This window comes from Nematolebias whitei, chromosome 22 (assembly GCF_014905685.2).
Source record: "Nematolebias whitei isolate Nwh7 chromosome 22, NemWhi1, whole genome shotgun sequence".
NCBI classification, from domain to species: domain Eukaryota; kingdom Metazoa; phylum Chordata; class Actinopteri; order Cyprinodontiformes; family Rivulidae; genus Nematolebias; species Nematolebias whitei.
Genome location: NC_056519.1, coordinates 9,261,537 through 9,282,739, shown reverse-complemented (window position 1 = coordinate 9,282,739; position 21,203 = coordinate 9,261,537). Strand labels below are relative to the sequence as shown.

Here is a 21,203-nt window from a genome sequence, read left to right as displayed (position 1 = left end):
TCATTGTGTTAGAGAGAGTAAATGTCAGGAATAAATTTGACATTAAACATAATCCAAGTTGAAGTGTTTCATCATTTTCAGCCCTTTTTGGCATCTGCATTTAGTAGCAGCCAAACTCACAAAGACCATTCAGAATAATGTAGTGTTTTAATTCCACAGCTGAGAAAGCTCTGTGGTCTCTGTAAGTAGGTCTAGAAAGGGAAAAAATATTGGTATTGGTTATCGGCCAAATAAGTTGTAACATATTGGCATATCGGATATCGGTCAAAATTCCAATATCGTGCATCTCTAGTGTGAAGCCTTATTTGTATTATGGTGCAATGAAGTGTACATTTCAGAAGCGCCAATATTTCTGAGCTGGGCCATATGAAAAGATAAAAACTATCAAAATGTTAATGCAAAGAAGGTGCTGCACATAATTTTTGTCTTCAACATGAATGCAAATTGGAAGTTGCAAAATTCAGGCTGTTTATTTTTGTTAACTTATGGAAATGTACTCAAATATTTTGCATAATCTGACATTTAATTTAGGTGTAAACATTAATTTTAGATTCAGCTTGCAGCGTTTAACAAGCGAAATTTAGAGAGAAAATTAACTTTTAACGTTTTTCTGAGCTTTAGTTACTTTTCTAAAACTCTGCCTGGTTGGATATTTTTGTACTTCTTACATTGCAACACTTTCTGTCCCTATTTCACAATCGCAGCATCATTTTCCAAAACAGCCACCAGATGACAAAGACTTCACTGTCGTCGTGATGCTGGTGGGGAGCAGAGCGAACACGCTGACCCAGATCAGCCGATTCCAAAAGAACAGAAGACAGAAAATCGTCAAAGACTACTTTATCAAAGGAATAAACAATAATAAGTATGTATAAAACGTGTAAAACTTGAATTATAAACAGTAATAAAATATACTTTTTTGATCTACTATTTGTTAAAAAGTCCGGGTTTGTTTCCACAAGCAGGTATTTTCTCGCAGCTCGTTTATTCCCCGTCAGCTGATCCTCTCTCCGTGTTTGTCGTATCTGTGATTTCCATTAAAACCAGGACAAATGATAAATCACGTCACCGCAAACGTACAAGACATTAAAGCCACGTGGGCACGGCGGGGTTCTTCTCCTCGTTCAACACCTGTGTACGAGCACCAAACCAAACGTGCCCTCACACCCAACGTGTCTTCATTAAAGCAGATCTGAACCATTAATCTCACTGATGGAGGTTCGTTCGCCTCGTCGTCAGCTGAAGGTTATGGAGCTGCTTGTTTAACCGGCCGCTAAAAGTCAAGATGGCTGCTAACAGCAGGCCTCATTAAGCCGCAAACAGACCCATCAGTCAGGTGGCAGAAACACAAGAGTGAGTTGTGTCTTTATTTCTGGGCTTGATTTTATTCCTCCATTTGCGGATGTTTCTGTGCTCAAGTTTCCACTTTGGGAAGGAGGTTGCATCATGTCCCTGCTTTTACTTTTCCAGTTTCTTTTCTGTTTGCTTTGTTATCACCGTAAAGAGTTTTTCTGATTCACAAATCCAGAAAAATGATTCAGTCCCTCGTTTTATTCTGGATTCCTTGTCATTTCTGGTGGCATGGCAGGATGAGAGTACATGTGGTGATGGTCCATCTTGTAATAAAAACAGCAGGTGCACAAGAGGACTTCAAATAATCCTAAAGATTTAAAGACCCCCTAAAATAAACAATTATAAAGTTTATTTTAATATATATTTATTTATCTCACACTAAACAAAGTGTCCCCTTTTAAAGGATTCGTCTGCTTCTGACTGGTCCATTCTTTTTATTCCTTCTTTGCTCACTCCTTGTGTTTTTTGAACATCTTATCCATTTGATGATCAATGGAAAAAATAAAAAAATCAGCCACACACGCGTGCTGTAGCCATTTTTCATTTATAAGAAAGTCACTCTTGTGCCACATCCTGAACAAAACCCAGAATGTTCACCCTCGTCTTCCCTCCACTTTGCTTCCAACCCCTGCTCCCATTGTCCCAGTGTGCTGTGACGTGCTATTTGCACACGAACTGGTCCACGAGTGACGTGCAGCGCTTGCACTTGACGTAGCAGCACCAGTGGAACTTGCAGTGGCAGCGCTCGTGCTTGTAGGTCTTAAATTGGTCGTACCCTCGGCCGCAGCACATCAGCTCGCAGCCGTCCACGCCCTCAGACGTTTTGTTGCAGAGCCGCCCCTGCGTGCCCAGCGAGCCCGTAGTCTCATTTCGGGGGCAGTAGTCCGGACTCGGGTCGATGTAAACCATGTCCTCGGGTGTTGGGTTGTTGAAGCGCTTGTCTACGAGCTCCAGCTTTCCCTTCAGAAGACAATGAGAGACAATTGAGCGACATTTAAAGTGCATTTTAGAAGATTTCCTCCAAGCGTCAATGGAGTATACCTTGCGTCCAATCCTCATAGCTGCAGCACTGTCGTATTTTTCTTTAAGGAACTCTCCGACCCGCCTGAAGTCGGCCAGCTGCAGCCAGCAAGTTTTCAGGCTGCAGGAGCCGGAGACTCCGTGACACTTACAGGACACATCAGCAAGTTTGTAGACTGCCTGGAGGAGAGACGGAGACGTGCAGAGGTTTAAAAATGCTGTTTGTTAGAAACTTTTTGTTAGAAGAATCTCTTAATCAAATATTTTTTCAAATAATAATAACAATAACAATGATAATAATAATAAAACCTCGCTATCATTTTAAAAGATGTTTGACAATTTGAATTTAAGGTTCATTGAATCATTTGCTGCTATGATGCTCCCATCTAGTGGTGAACACTTGCAATAAGTCCATCCATCCATCCATTATCTTTTACCCGCTTCTTCATTTTCAGATCGTGGGGGGTCACTGGTTCCCACATCCAGCCATAACTGAGCGAGGGGCGGGTTACACCCTGGACAGGTCTCCAGTCCATCACAGGGACACAGAGACAAACAAGCATTGAGCATGGACTTTGTTCATTCACTCTCTCATTCACAATTTAGAGTTACCAGTAAGTCTAACATGCACGTATTTGGTCTGTGGGAGGAAACCAGTGTACCCAGAGAAAAATCACGCATGCACGGAGAGAACATGCAAACTCCACCCAGAAAGGCCCAGCAGCTCTACCAACTGCTCCACCATGCTGCAGACTTGTCTGTTCAATAATACATTCTTTTAGGAGTAATATATACTAAAATTCACTTTTTATAAACGGCAACTGTTCAGAGTTAGAACAGAATATGCACTTTATTAGGGAAACTATTTTTCAGTGAGTAAACACTTGACATTCTCATGATAAAAGAAAAAGAAAGAAAATTATCTCCATACAAATATAATAGACAATAAGATAAAATCACTTAAGACAAATCACTCAACCAACAGACTAGATCAAACACTTCCCTGTAGAACTCAACGTCAGTGCATGGTACGAGTATTTAATGGGGACTGGGGGTTGGTGTTGAACCATTACAGGGAAATAGTGCAGAAATAGATTTTATATCACTTTTGAGTAGAAAAAAACTAAACAAAAAGAAAAATAAAGGGTTGTTTTTTTTCCCCATTTATTGTTCTTCCTTTTTAGACAAACTGCTCCAAAGTAAAAACAAAAACTGACTCGGAATAAAAAAAAAACAGCTTCTGCAAACCAGAATAATCTGCTGTAAATAGATTGACGCATCTTGTAGGGAAAAACTCTGACTTCTGAGGTGCTGTCACAAAATCTTTCTTACACGAATTGATGCTGCATTCACAAACTAACATGTTAAGATATAAAATAGGAAAACAAATCAGACAAACTCTTTCTCTGTACCTGAGATCATGTAAGACGGTCACCTGCCACATTTCAGGTTTAAACTAAGTTCATTTAGAGAAGTGGAGTTGTAGCAATTTTCATCAAACTTTGAAAATAACATTATGTGCAATTTCAAACTATATTGTAAAAAGTCACACTCAGTTATGTTAGACACATCATTTGAGCATCAAACTTTCACTGCATGAAGTTCAAACCTAACAATTTTGTAGGATTATCAAATTAAAACTAAGACGAGGAAGCTTCAAACCCCCAAAAATGAAATCTTACATCATTTTGCTTTCAGGGCTACAAACACCCAAACAGAAGCTCCAAGGCAACATCTCCTCCAAGTGATGGACAAACACTTTTTGAATCATAATTCTCTTCTTAGGCTGACATTCTTTTAGAGTTACTTTGCATAATAAACTTTCACAAATATAGAAGATTATAAAGTATTTGGAACATATGGTTTTGTTTAAAAAAAAAAAGAACAGGAAATAGACGATTTATGATCTCTGCTGCAGTAAACCCTGCCGCTTTACCAGGTCACTTAAACAACATTTAATAAACAAGTCTCGTAAAAAACGCACATAAATCACGTTCTGTCACTAATCAAGCATGCTGGTTCATTTCCACTCACATTAGTTCCTCTAAAAACATCTTCACACATCTTGGTGAATCAATTAGCTGCGATTCCTAAACTGCCCACACATTAACGAAGTCCATCCTGTCTGCTCACGCTGCCTGATCCCAATTACCTTCTCACCTTTCTTAACCTTTACCCCTGACCCCCATCTCCCACCCTCTGCTCCCTCATCTCTACTTTACTACCAGCAGGCATAGCAGTCGGCACCCTCCAATCCTGTCATCCGACCCCAGTGACCCCCTCAGACTGAAACAGGGAACAGGGGACAATGACATTTTGTGGAAGAGTAAAAAAAACAAAAAACTGACTAGCACTTTGTGCATTCACACATTTATTACTAACAGGTAGTAAACCTCTTATGCACAAGTCAAATAAAACATTTTTATTGCCTGCCACTGATTAAAGCAACAGGGCAGTAACATTTTTGACCGTTTGTGTGTCTTGTTAGAAAATAGTGTGAACTGGCAGATCAATTTTAATGAAACTCTCAGAAAGCAACCACTGGATGCACATCTACAACTGATTACCAACACAGCTAAGCAACCTGAGCTTTCATTAAAACATAATCAAAATCAAACTCTGCATGTATGCGCCCAGCCTCATACTGAGCTATTTGGGCGGATAAGCCTGCTGAGCACAATGATGCTCATAAGATGATACCGTACGAGCACACACACATGCCCAGTCATCCATGGTGGAGAGACGAAGTCTCTGTGTGAAGCACAATAGGTTTTACTCTGAGTTAAAGATCTGGCGCTGGGAGTGTTGACGCGTGTGCGCTCATTTGTGTGCAGAGACTGCTAAAATCCAAATAAGACAGAAATATAAAACAGATTCTCCCATTTGTGACAAAATCAACAATATTCAAACAATGAGGGGAAAGGTTTGAAATTCAGTTCATGTCCCAGACTGACTCTTTTGGTCAAACCTAGAAAATAATGTTTTTGGTAATCTCATCCAATATTGTGAAATGTTACTCAGAGAATGTTTTGGATGACTCATCTAAAACCACATTAAATTTTAGTTCAACATCTGTAAAACCGACTGAGTTATAGTCATTTTTGTGTTGGCTAATAATGTTGACGAGCTGTGTCAGCCATCTTGAATTGTGTTTAATACAACAGTGAATTAGGTGTAAATGTGTATCTTGTGATTACTTTTTACAACTTTCATTAAATATTTGATTCACAAAAGAATTTAACAGACAAAACTTAAGGATAAGGAGCAATGTGAAGGATTTAATGACATCTAGTGGGGAAAATAAAATTGCAACCAACCAACTTCTCAACCTCTCATTATTTTTGGGGGGATCTTAAAGAAATATATTAAAAATATCTGGAAATCACATGTGAAGGCATTTATTGAGTTAAATTAATTTGTAACAACCATTCACCCCATTTATACAAAAATACAATAGTTCCAGTCAGAGAAGGAGGAGATACTACAGGTCTTTGGTCATTTTGATCTGCCTGTACCATAAGCTGTTCCTAAACTTAACCAAGTAGCTGTGGTGCCTGGAATAAAAGAAAAACTGCTTGTTAAGACATTTTAGCAGCCAAATATGTTAAAACAAGCAGTAACTTTCAACTCGCCTCTGTAAAAACACCCTTCAAATGAATGGTTGATGTTTTTTCTGACTAAAATGTGAATTTGTTTAAGTGAAAACAGGCTGATGTACCACAATGCTAATTCTAACTCCTTAAGTGATGATACACAAATAACACAAGTATGGATATGCAACTAACTCACTTTCAACAGATACAGTAAATTGGCCACTAGGAAGCATAAGCCAGTGCATCTCGTGTGTCATCTGGATTGAAAAAAAGACGATAAGGAAATCTGGTGGTGGAATAGTGAATTGCAGGACGTTATCCAGAGGAAAAGGTTAGCCAAGAAGAAATATGACAGTGAGAGGACTGAAGAGAAGAGACATGAATATAAGGCGATGCAACATAGAGCAAAGAAGGAGGTCACTATGGCAAAGCAGAAGGTGTATATTGAGTTGTTTGTAAGGCTGGACACTAAAGAGGGTGAGAAGAACTTATACTGATCGACGAGACAGAGGGATGAGGCTGGAAAGGATGTGCAGCAGGTTAGGCTTGTTAAAGATAGGAATGGTAATGTTCCAACAAGTGAGGAGGGCGTGACGAGAAGATGGAAGGAGTACTTTGAGGAACAAAGTCCCTTCTTCGACTAACAGATAAGGTCAGGCAGAAATCCCCACGGACTTTGATGTTTGCAAATGATTGTGATCTGTGGTGAGAACAGGGAACAGGTGGAAGGGAACTTGGAGGTGGAGGTATGCACTTGAAAAAAGAGGAATGAAAGTCAGCCGTAGTACGTGTGTGAATGAGAGGGAGGAGGTGGAACAGTGAGGCTACAAGGAGCAGAGGTCACAAAGGTACAGGACTTCAAGTAATTGGCCTCAACTTTCCAGGAAAATGGAAAATATGGTAGAGGTGAAAAAGAGAGTCCAGGTAGGATGGAGCAGATGGAGAAAAGTTTCTGGAGTGATTTGTGATAAAAGTGCAGCTGCAAAGGTCAAAGGAAAAGTTTAGAAGACAGTGGTGACACAAGCTGTGTTGTATGGTCTGGAGACATTGACAAAAAAAAACAGGAGAAAGAACTGGAAGTGGCAGAAATGAAGATGTTGAGGTTCTCTTTAGGAGTGATAAGGATGGATAAGATTAGGAATGAGATCATCAGAGGTACAGCACAGGTTGAACAACAGGGAGATAAAGTTAGAGAGGCCAGACTGAGATGGTTTGGACATGTCCAGAGGAGGGACAGTGGGTATATTCATAGAAGAGTGTTAAGAGATGCACCTGCCAGGAAAAAGACAAGGAAGGCCAAGGAGGATATATGTGAATGCAGTTAAAGAGGAAAATGCAGTAGTTGGAGTGAAGGCAGAGGATGCAGAGGACAGAGTGAAATGGAGAAGGATGACTCGCTGTGGCAACGCCTGAAGAGGAAAAAGCCGCAAGAAGAAGACAGAAGATTTTCAATAGAAACAGTAACCCATAATCATATCTTGTCACAAGACTTTGAGCCCATAAATACTCAAGTCTTCTTGTAAAGACTCACAAAAATATAAAACCCTAAAACATCCCATCAAATGTGTCCAATATGTTTGCATTAGTATGAAACATGCAACATCTGGTTTAAATAGAAACACATTAGGATCTGCAGTGAAGATATTTCACCTGAAGTAATTTTCAGCTGCAGTTTTAGTTCAAAGACAGGACAGCTCAGGAAAAGTATATCTACAGTTGTGTTTGAAGTAGTAGCAGCCCAACTATACTAACCAGATCAGTTACTGTTTTTGGTAAAAAAAATAACATTACCACATGGCAAATAATTTATTAGTAGGTGTGGTAGAGTCATAAAAACAACAGAAGCAACATTCCTTATAAGCATTATATGTTTCTGAGTCTGTGTAATTTAATAATTGATTGAAAAAAGTGTGATCCAAATAATGGCAGTGTGGAGTTCAATTACTGAGGTCATTCTTTCTGTGAAGAAACAGGTGTCAATCAGGAGCCCTAATTTAAGGATGAATCCAGCACATGTTGTGCATTCATTTCAAAAGTAAAACCAGAGAAGTGTGGGGAAAAAACAAGACTACCGTTCGAATGGATCAAAGAACAGCCAGAATGGCAAAGACTCAGCCAGTGATCAGCTCCAGGGTGAACTAAGTAGGTCTGAAGTTAACGGTGAATACTGTGACAATTGGAAGACACTTGTGTGACGCTAATCTATAGAAAACAAGCTCCACACAAAGTCCCACTGTTAAAAAAAAGACATGTTGAAGAGGATAAAATTTGCCAAAGAACACATCAACTGGCCTAAAAAGAAATGAAGAAACATTCTGTGGACTGAAGAAAGTAAGATTGCTCTTTTTTGGGTCCAAGGGCCACAGACAGTTTGCCAGACAACCCCCAAACACTGAATTTAATCCACTGTACACTCTAGAGATAGTGAAGCATGGTGGTTCAAGCATCATGTTAGGGGATGATTCTCTTACTATGGTGTTGGGTCTATTTATCGCATACAAGTGATCATGGATCAGTTTACATATATCAAAAATACTTGAAGAAATCATGTTGCCTTATGCCGAAGTGGAAACACCCTTGAAATGAGCGTTTCAACAAGACAATGACCCCAAACACACCAGTAAGTGAGCAGCATCTTGGTTCCAGACCAACAAAATCAAAGTTATGGAGTGGCCAGCAAAATCCCTGGACCTTAACCTGATTGGAAACTTGTGAGGTGACATAAAAAATGCTGTTTCTGAGGCCAAATCAAGAAGAATTGTGGAATGTTGTCAAACAATCCTGGGCTGCAATGCCTGTTCACAGCTGCCAGAAGTTGGCTGACACCATGCAACACAGATGTGAAGCAGTTCTCAGAAACAGTGGTTATACAACTAAATATTAGTTTAGTGGTTCACAGGAATGATCAGTTCTACAGATTTTTCAGTTTACACAGTAAATATGAGTTTGTAACGCAAAATGCAGACAATGCTACGTTTTTTTAAAAGACGAGTGTTATTTATTTGATCTGTAAAGTGATTTAAAAGAATTGTACTTTTTTCTTCAAGGTTTGATTTAAAATATAAAGTGCAATGTTCCCCCATGCATGGAAATAAAAACCATTCTAAGGATTTTGAGCTTTACTCACATTTGTAAAAGCTATTTTTTCAAGCACAACTGTCCAGGAGTGTGTGTCCAGATGTTTGGCTGTTTATTGGTGCTTGGTTGATTTAACCATGTTGACTTCATGTAGGTCTTTTGAGAATCAGGTGAGTGTGAAGAAAGTCCACCCCTAAACCTGTGTCTGTCTCCAGACGACTGTACACTGTTCACACTGTTCACACTGATGACATGAAGCTGCACACACACCTATCACTGCTACAAAAGCCCTGCAGTCTGCCTTGTTCAGCCAAGCAAGACAAATCCCACTTAGGACAAACCAGCGTGTCCTTGGAAGAAGGACGGAAAAGGGGGGAGGAAAGAAATTGTCTTCCTCTCCACCTTTTCATCTCCCTCTGCTCCTCTCTTCCGTTTGAATGGACAGATGACAATGAAAGCAAAGGATCAAACAGGAGACAGGAGGAAAAGTCATTCACAATGTGTGTGAATGTGTGTGTGTGCACGCGCGTGAGAATACAAAGCTGCAGCAGTATATCTTTTTCCCCTCATGCAATCACCTACAGCCCCAATGGGACCCTCAGGAGAAACACAACCTCTCCAGACCCTCACCTTTGACCTCTGACACACACAAAACTGGGCTCACTGTCTCACACAAATCAAATACACACACACACACGAATGTCTCCTTGTTGTAAACAACTTAAACAAAGCAGGTCTGTCTGAAGATAACGAGAATCCAGGTCCAGTTCGTACCCCATCTTTCAGTCTTTATTTACCTTAAATCTTCAAATTTGTTGAAGAGAGTTTGACAAACACACCAAAAAGGTTTGAGAAATTATGTCAAAGTCATCCTTTGTTAATTGTGTGAATGCTGAGTCAGCATCACACTATCATGATCCTGTTTCTCTTTTCTTCTGGTTCTTTTAAAACATACACACACTATGTAACCATTTAACCATACACCTGTCAAAACATTCAGAACATTCCAGCGTCGACTTTTATGCAAGTTTTATAATTCTCAAAATATGTAACTTTATTTGCAAAACTCTCCCCATAAAAACTTTGGGATCTTCAATTTCTGCAGAAACACTCAGTTTGAAATTCACATCAACTTTCTCTTTCTTGCCTTCTTAGGCTATGTTTTAGCTTTTCCTTAACTTTTAGCTATTTTTAGCTGTTAGCTAGAATTTTGCAACTTTTACTTAGCTATTTGCTCTTTTTCCCTAAATATTTTAATGGTTTGGCTAGATTTAGCTACTTTTACATTTAAATAGCAATTAGATTGTTTTAGCTAGCTTTTTGCTCCTTTTAGTTAGCTTTTGCTACTTTAAAACTTTAGCTATGTTTTTTTCCTTTTAGCATTTGCTTTTCTTCTTTTACCTAATTTTTTCCCTAGTGTTTGTGTCTATGGTGTTGCAGGACTTTTGTCCATCTGTAGGTGTGCATTTATGCGTTTAACGCATGTGTTTGTGTGTTACAGCACTGGAATGTGCCTTGACCTGCCGACCCAGCCTAGACTCCAAGGGCGTTAGCAGTTACACCATTTGTAGGCTCCCAATAAATAACCTACACACACACTCACAGAAATACTGCTGAAGAAGGCCACCTCAACCTTCACACACATTCCAGACAGACACACAGATATAGTATGCATTAAAAGAGGAAAAGCACATTCCCTTCAGCTACGTTCCCACAGGTTCACTTCAGATGAGTAAAGATGTTTTGGTTCGTCTTACCTGCCTCCCTGCTTCATTATTGTGCAGGTTCATCAGCGTCCGGGCGTGCTCCTGCGACCCTCGCAGGTAATTCTTCTCCCTTTCCCGGGCGTCGACAAACTCACGGGCAAATCTGTAGCCGTAATGCACATTGTCGCCGCAGCCACCCCACAGCCAATCACGTGGCAGTTCTCGGGGCCGGACGGCACGGCTACATCCGCAGGTGGAGAGCTCGCCCTCACGGCACGCCCGGCTGATGGCGTTGACCACGCCAGCTGCACTGATGGCATAGGTGAAGGCTGCTTCCCTCGAGCCTGATGGAGAGGGAAAAAACAGGGAACGTTTAGAGTAATATATATAAATAATGTACGCACTTAGTGATGGGAAACGTTGTGAACTGCAGCTTCCGACACAAACAGCAACTAATAATCTTACACACTTTTAAAATTCCCATCAACTTAAAGAAAGAAATTCCAAACATGAACATCATAACATCCGAAATAATAAATCAGAACAGAAATGTCTGGATGACGCAGCAGGTCAAATAAATAAATGTTTTTGTGTAATTTGGTGCAATGACCCTTTAACAGATCACATTAAAATATAGTCTGCCACCATTTCAACCTGTGCAAGACATTTATAATTTGTTCCAAGTGAAACTGCATTGTTTCAATGTTTAGGTGAATAAATGCACTAAACATATTAAAAGTACAAATGCTAAATGTAGATAACCCATGAATTGATTTTACTACTGTAGCTCATTACAGTGGTTATTTATTATATTTTAAGACATTTATAAGGATATAATACTTATACTTATTATACTTTGTGCCATTGTCCCACAAAGTTGATTTATTTATAGAATCTGACCAAATGCAGCAAGGCTGACAAAAAAGAACAAAACGTAGCTCTTAGGTTAAGATGTTTCAATATAAATGATTTTAACAACATTTTAACTCAAGAAAATACATAATACTATGCATTCAGAGAAAGAATGAAGGGAACCTGACAGGTTTTGTCATTTGTAACTAAAATAAAAACAGCATTATGATGTTTTTCTGCTGAGGCTGCAAAAAGAGAGCCTTGTTGCACCAAGTATTTCAAATAAGCAAATCCTTGATATCATACAAAAATACAGGTTTCAACTCTGTTTTCCATTATTATTTATAATTATATGACATATAATTAATGAGTTTAATGAACAAATAGGACACAAGTGACAGGGATCAGTTTTGTTAAACCTATGGATAATAAGATTGCACTTTCATTTAAATAATTATTATCACCAGTAACAAACAGGTGAAAGCAATTTGCATTTTGCAAAATATCTAATGAATCACCAAATTTTTTTTAAATAAATTTGAAAAAGATAATCACTGAATGTAGATCTAGAATTTAATATTTTTGGTGTAAACAAGATTCAAGATGGCTACCACAATAAAAATCACAAAAGTGCTTATAACTCTACATCGATAACGCCCTAAAACTTGGTGTGGTAGTAGCTGAGACTGATCCCCCAACATATAATCTGAGCATTAACACATTGCACAAAACCTTTGTGTAAAATTTAGTCATTAACTATTTAGGGTTGACTCAGTTAGCAAAATACCCCATGGACCATTTGACAGAATTTGACAAGACTTTCTGGAAAGAATAACAGGATGAACATCTACAACTAATCACTTTATGGGGCATATTTAAATCAAGATGGCCGCCACACTCAGTGAATTTCACAAATATGGTGGTAGTTTAGTCATTCATAACAAATACTCTAATCTCAACTAGTACAGTCGGCGGGCGATATGCATTCCTTCAATGCTAAGTTTTGAATTATCCATCCATCTACAAGTGAAATAAATTATATTTTCATCAACCAAGGTGTTCTTAAAGCGCTCTTTTCATATGAAGTGTGTTTTTATAGCACGCAGACAGACGGGCACGTTTAGAGAACAGTTCCCCCCGCAGTCAGTTTTATGGGGCTTCGGAGACTCGACATCAAATAGCAGGTCCGGATCTGACGGTTCCATGTCAGCTCATCAGCGCATTTCAAAAGCAGGGCCGCGGGACAATGGAGCATTAACACCTCCTTATAAACAAACCTGGGGACAGCCCCGACTGTCAACAGAGAGGGACAGAAACCCCCAGCAGCTAACATGTCTGACGGCCCCAGCAACGGATTTGACACCTACGTGTTGATGAGACTTCCCACGTCACCTGCTGGGAATTAAACGGGCTTAAAACCGACCCAGGTTCGGAACTTTGTGGAGAAAAACATCTAAATACTATAATTATTACTTAATACGTTACTTTCACAGCCGCGCTATCAGCGCCTTAACGCTTTAAACCTGTCTGCGCTGCTAGCCGAGCTAAGCTAGTTTATTGATTTACTGCGCATGCGCAAAGCAGGAACGTCAATCGGGAAAAAGCTTGATTATATACGAATTATTTAAAAAGTTACGAGTATAGAAAACATTAATGTCATCTATTTACTTTTAAATAAAAAACATGTCTAGTGTGTGAAATAATGGAAAAGGAGAATGATAAAATATTACCTGTAAAAATTATTTATTATAGTCGTTTGTTGGTTAATGTGTATTATTAGCTGTGGCAGCAGGCTGAAGTTAATTGGTTGTAGATGTGCATCCAGTAATTACTCTATAATCTGTTGAAAGGTTTGTGTAAACCAAAGCAATTATTCTAAGATTTCCATTAAAATAAATTTGTCCAATGGTTCATAAAATATTTTTCTAACAACAGGCAAACAACCACACAGACACACACCAAAACATAAATTGTCCTTTTGCCTTTCGTAGCGAGCAATTTAAAACACAAAACCCTTAATTTCCTTCAGTAGAAACACGATGAACTCCATTATTGATTATACTAAAAGTGCAACTATATTGAATGGTTAAACTATACTGTACACAAAAGAACATTCAGCTTCACTGTTTTAAGACATGCTTCTTTCCAGCTTCTTTCACTGCACTGATAAACTAAAGAACAAAAAAATAATCAAACAAGGAATGTGTGTGAAATATGGAGCTGTGTGATAAAAACATGATGGATGCTGCATCAATTTAAAAGATCACATCTGTGTTATTCCATCTATTGGGTTTCAGTCACACAAAACAGTATAATTATAATAACCACTATATTAGTAATATATTTAGCACTAATATTATATTATTAGATAACCACTATAATTTCATGACATGACGCTTTCATTTGAAAGTGTTTGATTTTTTTAGAACTGCAGCAAAAAAGAACAGCACATCTTTTGGTGACATATTTTTCTTTAAATTAAACACAAACCAATAATGGATAGCTTTAATAAATAAAAACACAAGGAAGACGTGGGCAAAGATAATGGATGGATGTTTTTGAAAGCAGCACGGTGGCGCAACTGGTAGAGCTGCTGCCTCTCAGCAAGCAGGTCCCTGGTTCAAATCCCGGTCTGGGGGCCTTTCTGGGTGGAGTTTGCATGTTCTCTCCGTGCATGCGTGGATTTTCTCCGGGTGCTCCGGTTTCCTCCCACAGACCAAAAACATGCATGTTAGGCTGATTGGTAACTCTAAATTGTCCCTAGGTGTGAGTGAGAGTGAATGGTTGTCTCGTTTGTCTCTATGTGTCCCTGTGATGGACTTGCGACCTGTCCAGGGTGTACCCCGCCCCTCGCACAGTGATTGCTGGACATGGGCACTGGCAACCCCCATGACCCAAAATGGAAGAAGCGGGTAAAAGATAATGGATGGATGTTTTTTAAACTCACCGATGTGCATGACCCGTCCAAACACGGATGTGTTATCCACCGTGCTGCAGTTCCACCTCCTCTGTCTGAACTGGTACTGGCACTCCTTGATGCCCGTTTTGGCTCCATCTCCGATGTAGGTCATGTGATCCTGGTACAGCTGGCACAGCTTCCTCTGACTCTGCAGGCCACACAGCAGCAGAGGAGAGGAGAGATTATAGCACAGATTAGCTGGTTAACAGTTTATTATGCAGGTGGTCCCAGCAGGGAGAGTCCCACTGACCAGTTCAAACAGTTGGAAGAGCAGAGAGGAACATCACTCTGCCAATATTACCTGTGAAAGGCCAGTCAGCTGACTGCAAAGAGGCTGAGCTCCTATAATGTACATTTCAGGCCGCTGGATCGGGGTCAGACCCAAAGACCTGGAACATAGAGGACACGTTAAGGCACGATTTAAAGTGATGAAAGCGTCAATGCTCACTTAATAGAGACAATGAACCGAGCCCAGACCTAGTGTCTGTGATGCATGTGGTCAGCCCAGCAGAGGACAAAGCTCAGACCCACGTTTTATTGGGACAAGTGGCCAATAAAACTCAGATAAACAGACTCCTGTGGAGAAACCTCCACAGCAGTGCTTTTTATGTTTCCTTCCCAACACTCTCAACTTTCTTCATAATTAAAAGCCTAGCATTCCTCGAAACAATGAATAACACCCACTGCCTTTCATGCCAGTTCCAGATTAAGATAAATAATTTCCTGCAGGATCAATAAAGTTCTATCTGATCTTACCCCGAGAAATATTAGCGCTGCCATTTTCAGTCCAACCTTAAAAATAATCTTGTGCAATTTCAGTAGAAGTCATGCTCAGTGTATGTGTTGTGAATGACTCTCAGCTACTACCACAATGTGTACACATGACTGAAATATAAACAGTTTTGTGTTTAATAAGGACAGTTAGCTGTGGCAGCCATCTTGAATTAGGACGGCTCCAAAAGTTAATCATTGTAGAGGTACATCCAGTGATTATTTCCTCAATATTTCATTCAGACCTATCCAGTGATTTATTAAATATATTTTTAAAAAGTTAGTTTACTCCAAATGTTTAATGACAACATTTAAAGCTATAAGGTTTGCACATCATTTAGAGCTCAGAGTATGATTTGGGAATCAGTCTCAGCTACTACCACACCAAATATTAGCTCAATTTGTGTCAAATTAACAGAGTTAAAGCCATTTTGTGTTTTTTAAGGTTGGTTAGCTGTGGCAGCCATCTTGAATCAGATGAGTCCAACATGTTATGAGTATCAGTCATACACAGGCACATACAGATTAGGGCAAAAACTTTATCACCCGCCTTTGCCTTTAGATGGACGTACCATCCTAATTTAGATTTTTGGATTATCATTTTGCAGATCATATCTTCTCCTTTGAGGCAGTTTTAGTTTCTAAGGTCCCACTTATCCACACAAGTGGGACCCTGAAGCCTCAGCAGCATCCCATGTGATGCCATTTGGAGCTCAGGCCAGAGTAAATATTGTGACATTTGTTCCATTCACCCCCAGAGCTCCACTACGCAACTGAAACATCATGATGCTAAGCTATCACCCGCCGAATACACAGATGCAACAACGTGAAGCTCATCTTCACATCACAGGGGGGAAAAAAAACCCAATTGGATATTTACGCGCAAAATCAGCTCTAAACTATTGCAGCAAGGTTCAACAACTTGTTTTTCTCAGTTGATCTCTTGGAAACCATCAAAAGTGAGTTAAGAATCAAAGATCAGAGATCAAGTTGACACTCACCACCAGGAGTTTGCGTCCACCACCAGAAGCTGGGAGCTGCAGAGCAGGTAAAGTACCGCCAGCAGCACATGTTGGACAGCACCAGTCCGTCTCCTGAGGACAGGCCTGTTGTCCATGACTGTCACCGCCAAGCAGCCAGCGTGAGGGGAGACGCTCCTGTGTTGAGACATGAGCAGAAATCATTCAGCGCTTCTCGGAGCGTTTTCTGAACGCAAAGTCCAACAAACTTCGCTCTCCTTTCGCTTTGGTTCAAGGCTCTGCGTAAAACCATCAACAAGTTAATCCCAACTGTCACTGTCCTTCGAAAGGTGCATAAAGGTCAATTAGTCCGCTTTACTTGTTTAAATTCCAGCCAAAAGATTCGTGCGTAAAATGGATCAAATGAGCGCGGTTTTACGCAAAGAGCCACTGCTCTCCGGTTTGAATGAAAAACAAAAAAACGGTGAAATATAAAATCCACTGGGGTTTAAAAATAATAACAGAGTAAAATTAATTCCCTAATCAAGCAGCAGAGCAGCTGTTTCTTTCCCCTCCTGTCCCTCCGTAGCTAACTGATCATCTTTCCCATTCAGGGTCTTAAATTTACACTCCTCCTCTTCTTCACACCCCCACTTCAGATCGGACCCCCCATGCCCCCACACCCCCTTTTCCACCCAAGCGGTTCAAATCAACATTGCTGAACCAAACTGCAAGCACCTGCTGATGATCAACCAAAACCAAACAAGTTAAACACATTTCAATTCAATTCACTTTATTTATATAGCGTCAAGTCACAACAGAAGTCATCTCAGGACACAGAAACATTCACACACATACAAAAACCAACTAGTCAAAGTTCTCCATCTAAGGAATGAATATTAAGAAGTTAGTATGTTGGGCTTGTAAAACAGACAAAACGCATACAGGTATTTTTGATGAGAACTTAGAGAACTTTACTAATTGGCTTTTATGTATGTGAATGTTCCTGTAAAGTGCCCTGCGACAGCTTTGTTGTGATTTGGCGCTATATAAATAAACTGAATTGAATTGGATCAACTGAAAAGCTCACAACCAAGATTAAATGTCTAAAATCATGTTCATACATATGAATAGTTTACATTTGAAATTATTTCTAACTTAACGTGATTCTTGACCTGCCATTGTGTATCTATTCCTCTCAAACCCAGTCGGTCGAAGCAGATGACCACTTGTCCTGAGTCTGGTTCTGCTAAAGGTTTCTTCCTCATGAGGGAGTTTTTCCTTTCCACTGTCGCCTTCATGCTTGCTCAAGAATCCACGACAAAGTTAGACTCAAAGCAGTCTGCTCCTCAGATAAATAAAGTTATTAACTCATTAATATATATATGAATGTTTCTGTACAATGCCCTGAGATGACTTCTGTTGTGACTTGGTGATATATATAAATAAACTGAATTGAATTACTGTTTGAGTTTCAGACTAAGATCGATATCGCAAAATGTCATCCACAGATTACATGTTAGGGAAGACACTCAGCTACTACCACATCACATCTTAGCTCAATGCCTGTAAAACTGAGTTGTGACTGTTTTTGTGTTACTCATGCGGATTATCTATGGCTGCCATCTTGAAGTGGATTGACACCAAACGTTAGCCAGTTATATACGTATACTTAGTGAATTCTTCCTGGAAGTTTCAATAAAATCCATCCAGTGGTTCAAGAGATATTCTGCTAACAGACAAATGAACACACTCAAAAAGCAGTCATCATTTGTTTTTTTACTCTCAGGCACTGGGCAAATATCTATCTATCATGTGATGGGGTGGAACATTCTAAAAAACATCATTCAGCCTTAAAAAAAGGGTTCACATGGGTCAAATTCCTTTTATTTGCTGAAGTGAATGATTTGTTTGAATAAAAGGTGAGCGCCTCAAAAATCGTCTAATCCATCCCTCTTTGGAGTGGGAAAATAAAAGGCAACACGCACACATTTAGGCACGGTTATACCCCTGCAGACGGTCTGGAGTCCTGAGGGTCCTCTGGAAAAGAAAAGGCGTGTTGGAGCGAGCTCTCCTCAATTCATGAGCAGGTCTATGAGACAAACTGCACTGGGGCCGGTGGGCGGTGAACCTCTTTGATCTGACTCACTGCCTCACTAAAGACTGGATCCACGTCCAGAGGTCGCTAACATGGGGCCCCTACAATCCAGAGAAGCTGATCGAAGTATTCATGAAGCACCAGTGTTGTATAAAGTACCTCAAAGTGATACTTCAGTGAAAGTACAAGTATCTTACCATAAAATTACTTTGGTAAAAGTTAAAGTCTCCTTTAAATATTTTTACTTGAGTAAAAGTCTTAAAGTATCTGCCATTTAATGTACTTAAGTATCAAAAGTAAATTTCATATAAAATGTACTTAGAGTAAAAGTATAAGTAAATGGTTAGAATTTCCAAAACAATATTTATTGGGTGGAATATCCAATGACAAAAACTTGTAAAGTTTGAACTGAACAATGAAAGATTGCTCTTTAAAAAGTCTGATTTAAAAAAAAAAAAAATCATTCAACTTTTATTAACCTTTATTAACCTTTATCAACAAGTTGTGTTGGTTTGTTATAGGTTCTGTTTGGTTATGGCTCGTTTCTTTCTGAATATAATAGTTCCTATGCTCTTGAACGTGCCGTGGCTGTTCCAACGCTAATGAACGCACCGCTCTGTGTAAAGTGCAGCGCTCAGTTGGAGGTTCTTTTTTTCTCTCCCGACACGGATGGAGCTTTGTTGTTCAAGCTTGTTTGTGCTTTACTGGTTTACTACTGTGCGTAAATACCAGAATAATCTCTAAACTGGATATCTGTCTCTGTCTTCTTTAATGGGAAGACTAGTGGCCTGACAACTTCATACGTTTCTGCCTTAAAGCATTAATGTCCTGGAGAACACCAAACCTCTCCTTTTTAGCAGCTACTATCATTTTCACACCTATCAGGAATTTACAGTGGCTCCACTGTGAGTCAACAAAGACCCATTGTAACGATTGATGTCTGCATATGCATCTAGCTTGTTCACAGCGCGAACCACAGTTTTCACACAAGCGGCAGGGGAGGGGCTGGGTTTGTGAGTGAGAGTGTTGGTGAGGGAGAGAAGGGGCCGCATGAAGGCTCAAACAAACAGCCACTGCCCAATCAGATTTCTTCTAATTTTATATTGCAGGAACAAGTAACTAAGATGGTTAAGGGAAATGCATCAGAGTAAAAGTACACATTTTATTGAGGAAATGTAGTGGAGTACAAGTGAAAGTCACTAGAAATGTAAATAAAGTAAAAATGTCAAAATTCTATTTAAGTACAGTAACAAAGTATTTCTACTTCAATACATTACCACACTGTGAAGCACCAAGCGGAAGGAGTTCATATGGACTGTGTTTGCTTTATATGACAAAAGAAAGTTAAAAAAGGACAATTTTTATAAATTCTTATTTTACTTCACAACTTAAAAAAACACACAAGTACATTTTGGCCAAGAGATAAACACAAACCCATAAATGAATTTACATTAATTTTATAAACCCATATTTTATTCACAAGAGAACATGGTAAATATAGCAAATGTTTAAAAAGTTTACACATTTAAGGAAAAAATAAGGTGGTTTTGAATTTAGGGCAGTAACACCTGTGCAGGGTTTAGCACTGAGAAGCTAACCCTTTTGAAACACCAGTCTGCAGACGTCTTAGAACTGAGCTGCTGGAGTTCTGAAGAGGAATGTTGTTCCATTCTTGCCTGATGTGGGACTCTAGCCTCCAGATTATTATCAGCACTGTGCAAAAGCCTGCCTCTCTGATTGTATTGGGGTGCATTAGCACCTTTCACAATGAGTGAAAGGCTGCTTATACATCTAGAAAACACCATCAGTACAGAAAAGTATATACCATAGTTTTTGGACTATAAGGAGCAATATCAATGAACAGGTCTGTTTTCATACACAAGGCACATTAAATAAAACAAAACGGTCAGATAAGTCAAACTTTATTCTACTCATTCACAATAACCACATAAAATCAGTTTGAGGTCATATATACACTGTCGATTTTTGAGAAAATTTAAGGATTTTAAGTGCACCTTATAGTCCGAAAATTACGGTACTGATTTTAGCACATGTGCTCCCATCTAGACAATGTATTTTTTTAAGAAGGCCTTGCATATTTCAGCAAGACAATCCTAAACCACATACTGCATCCATTACAACAGCGTGGCTCCATAGTAGAATTGTCCAGTTCCTGAAATGACCTGCCTGTAGTCCAGACCAAACAAAGACAAACCAGGACTGTTGAACAGCGTTCCCTCTCCTCTTGAGCATGGTGGAACTTTTATGTATTTTTACTCAAAATGGTGCAATAAGTGTTTAAACTATGTTCTATTGTGTTGTCCTAATGAGAACCAAACCCTCAGCTCTCATTAACATTTCAGAGGAACCTCTAAATGTTTTATTTAGATATGTTGCAATGACATCAATATCAAAAGCCACACAATAATTTCAAGATTTTTTTTTTATGCCGTCATCATTTTAGCCTATAACTTCCTGGAGAACAACACAGTCATTGCTCATCTTATTAAAGCTTGTCCTCATCACTCTGAAACTCGTATAAAAAAAAAATAGACTGTATTTCTGGACTATTGAGTGCACCTGAATATAAGCCGCACCCGCTAAATTAAAAAAAGAGAATTAAAATTTTACATAAACAGGCCGCACTTGTCTATAAGCCGCAGGTGTTCACGTTGTAACACGAGATATTTACACAGAAAGGTTTTTTTTTTAAACTTTTAATTAAATATGTACCAGTAACATGAACAAATACAGTAAGTTTTTTTTTTTCTTTTTCTGAACAGTGCTTGTAATATGGCTGATAAAAAAAAAAAT

The 21,203-nt window shown here is 39.2% G+C and overlaps 1 protein-coding gene across 1 annotated transcript; it reads right to left on the bottom strand.

The window, feature by feature from the left end:
* Positions 1-1,680: 1,680 nt before the first annotated feature.
* On the bottom strand, positions 1,681-16,518 carry LOC119428256 (protein Wnt-5b). The gene is made up of 6 exons (XM_037695914.1): positions 16,334-16,518; positions 14,863-14,950; positions 14,550-14,709; positions 10,802-11,094; positions 2,395-2,553; positions 1,681-2,313 (listed from the first exon to the last, which is right to left on the bottom strand). The coding sequence occupies exons 1-6, from the start codon at positions 16,501-16,503 to the stop codon at positions 2,014-2,016; spliced, it is 1,170 nt and encodes a 389-aa protein (XP_037551842.1). The 5' UTR covers positions 16,504-16,518; the 3' UTR covers positions 1,681-2,013.
* Positions 16,519-21,203: the final 4,685 nt, after the last annotated feature.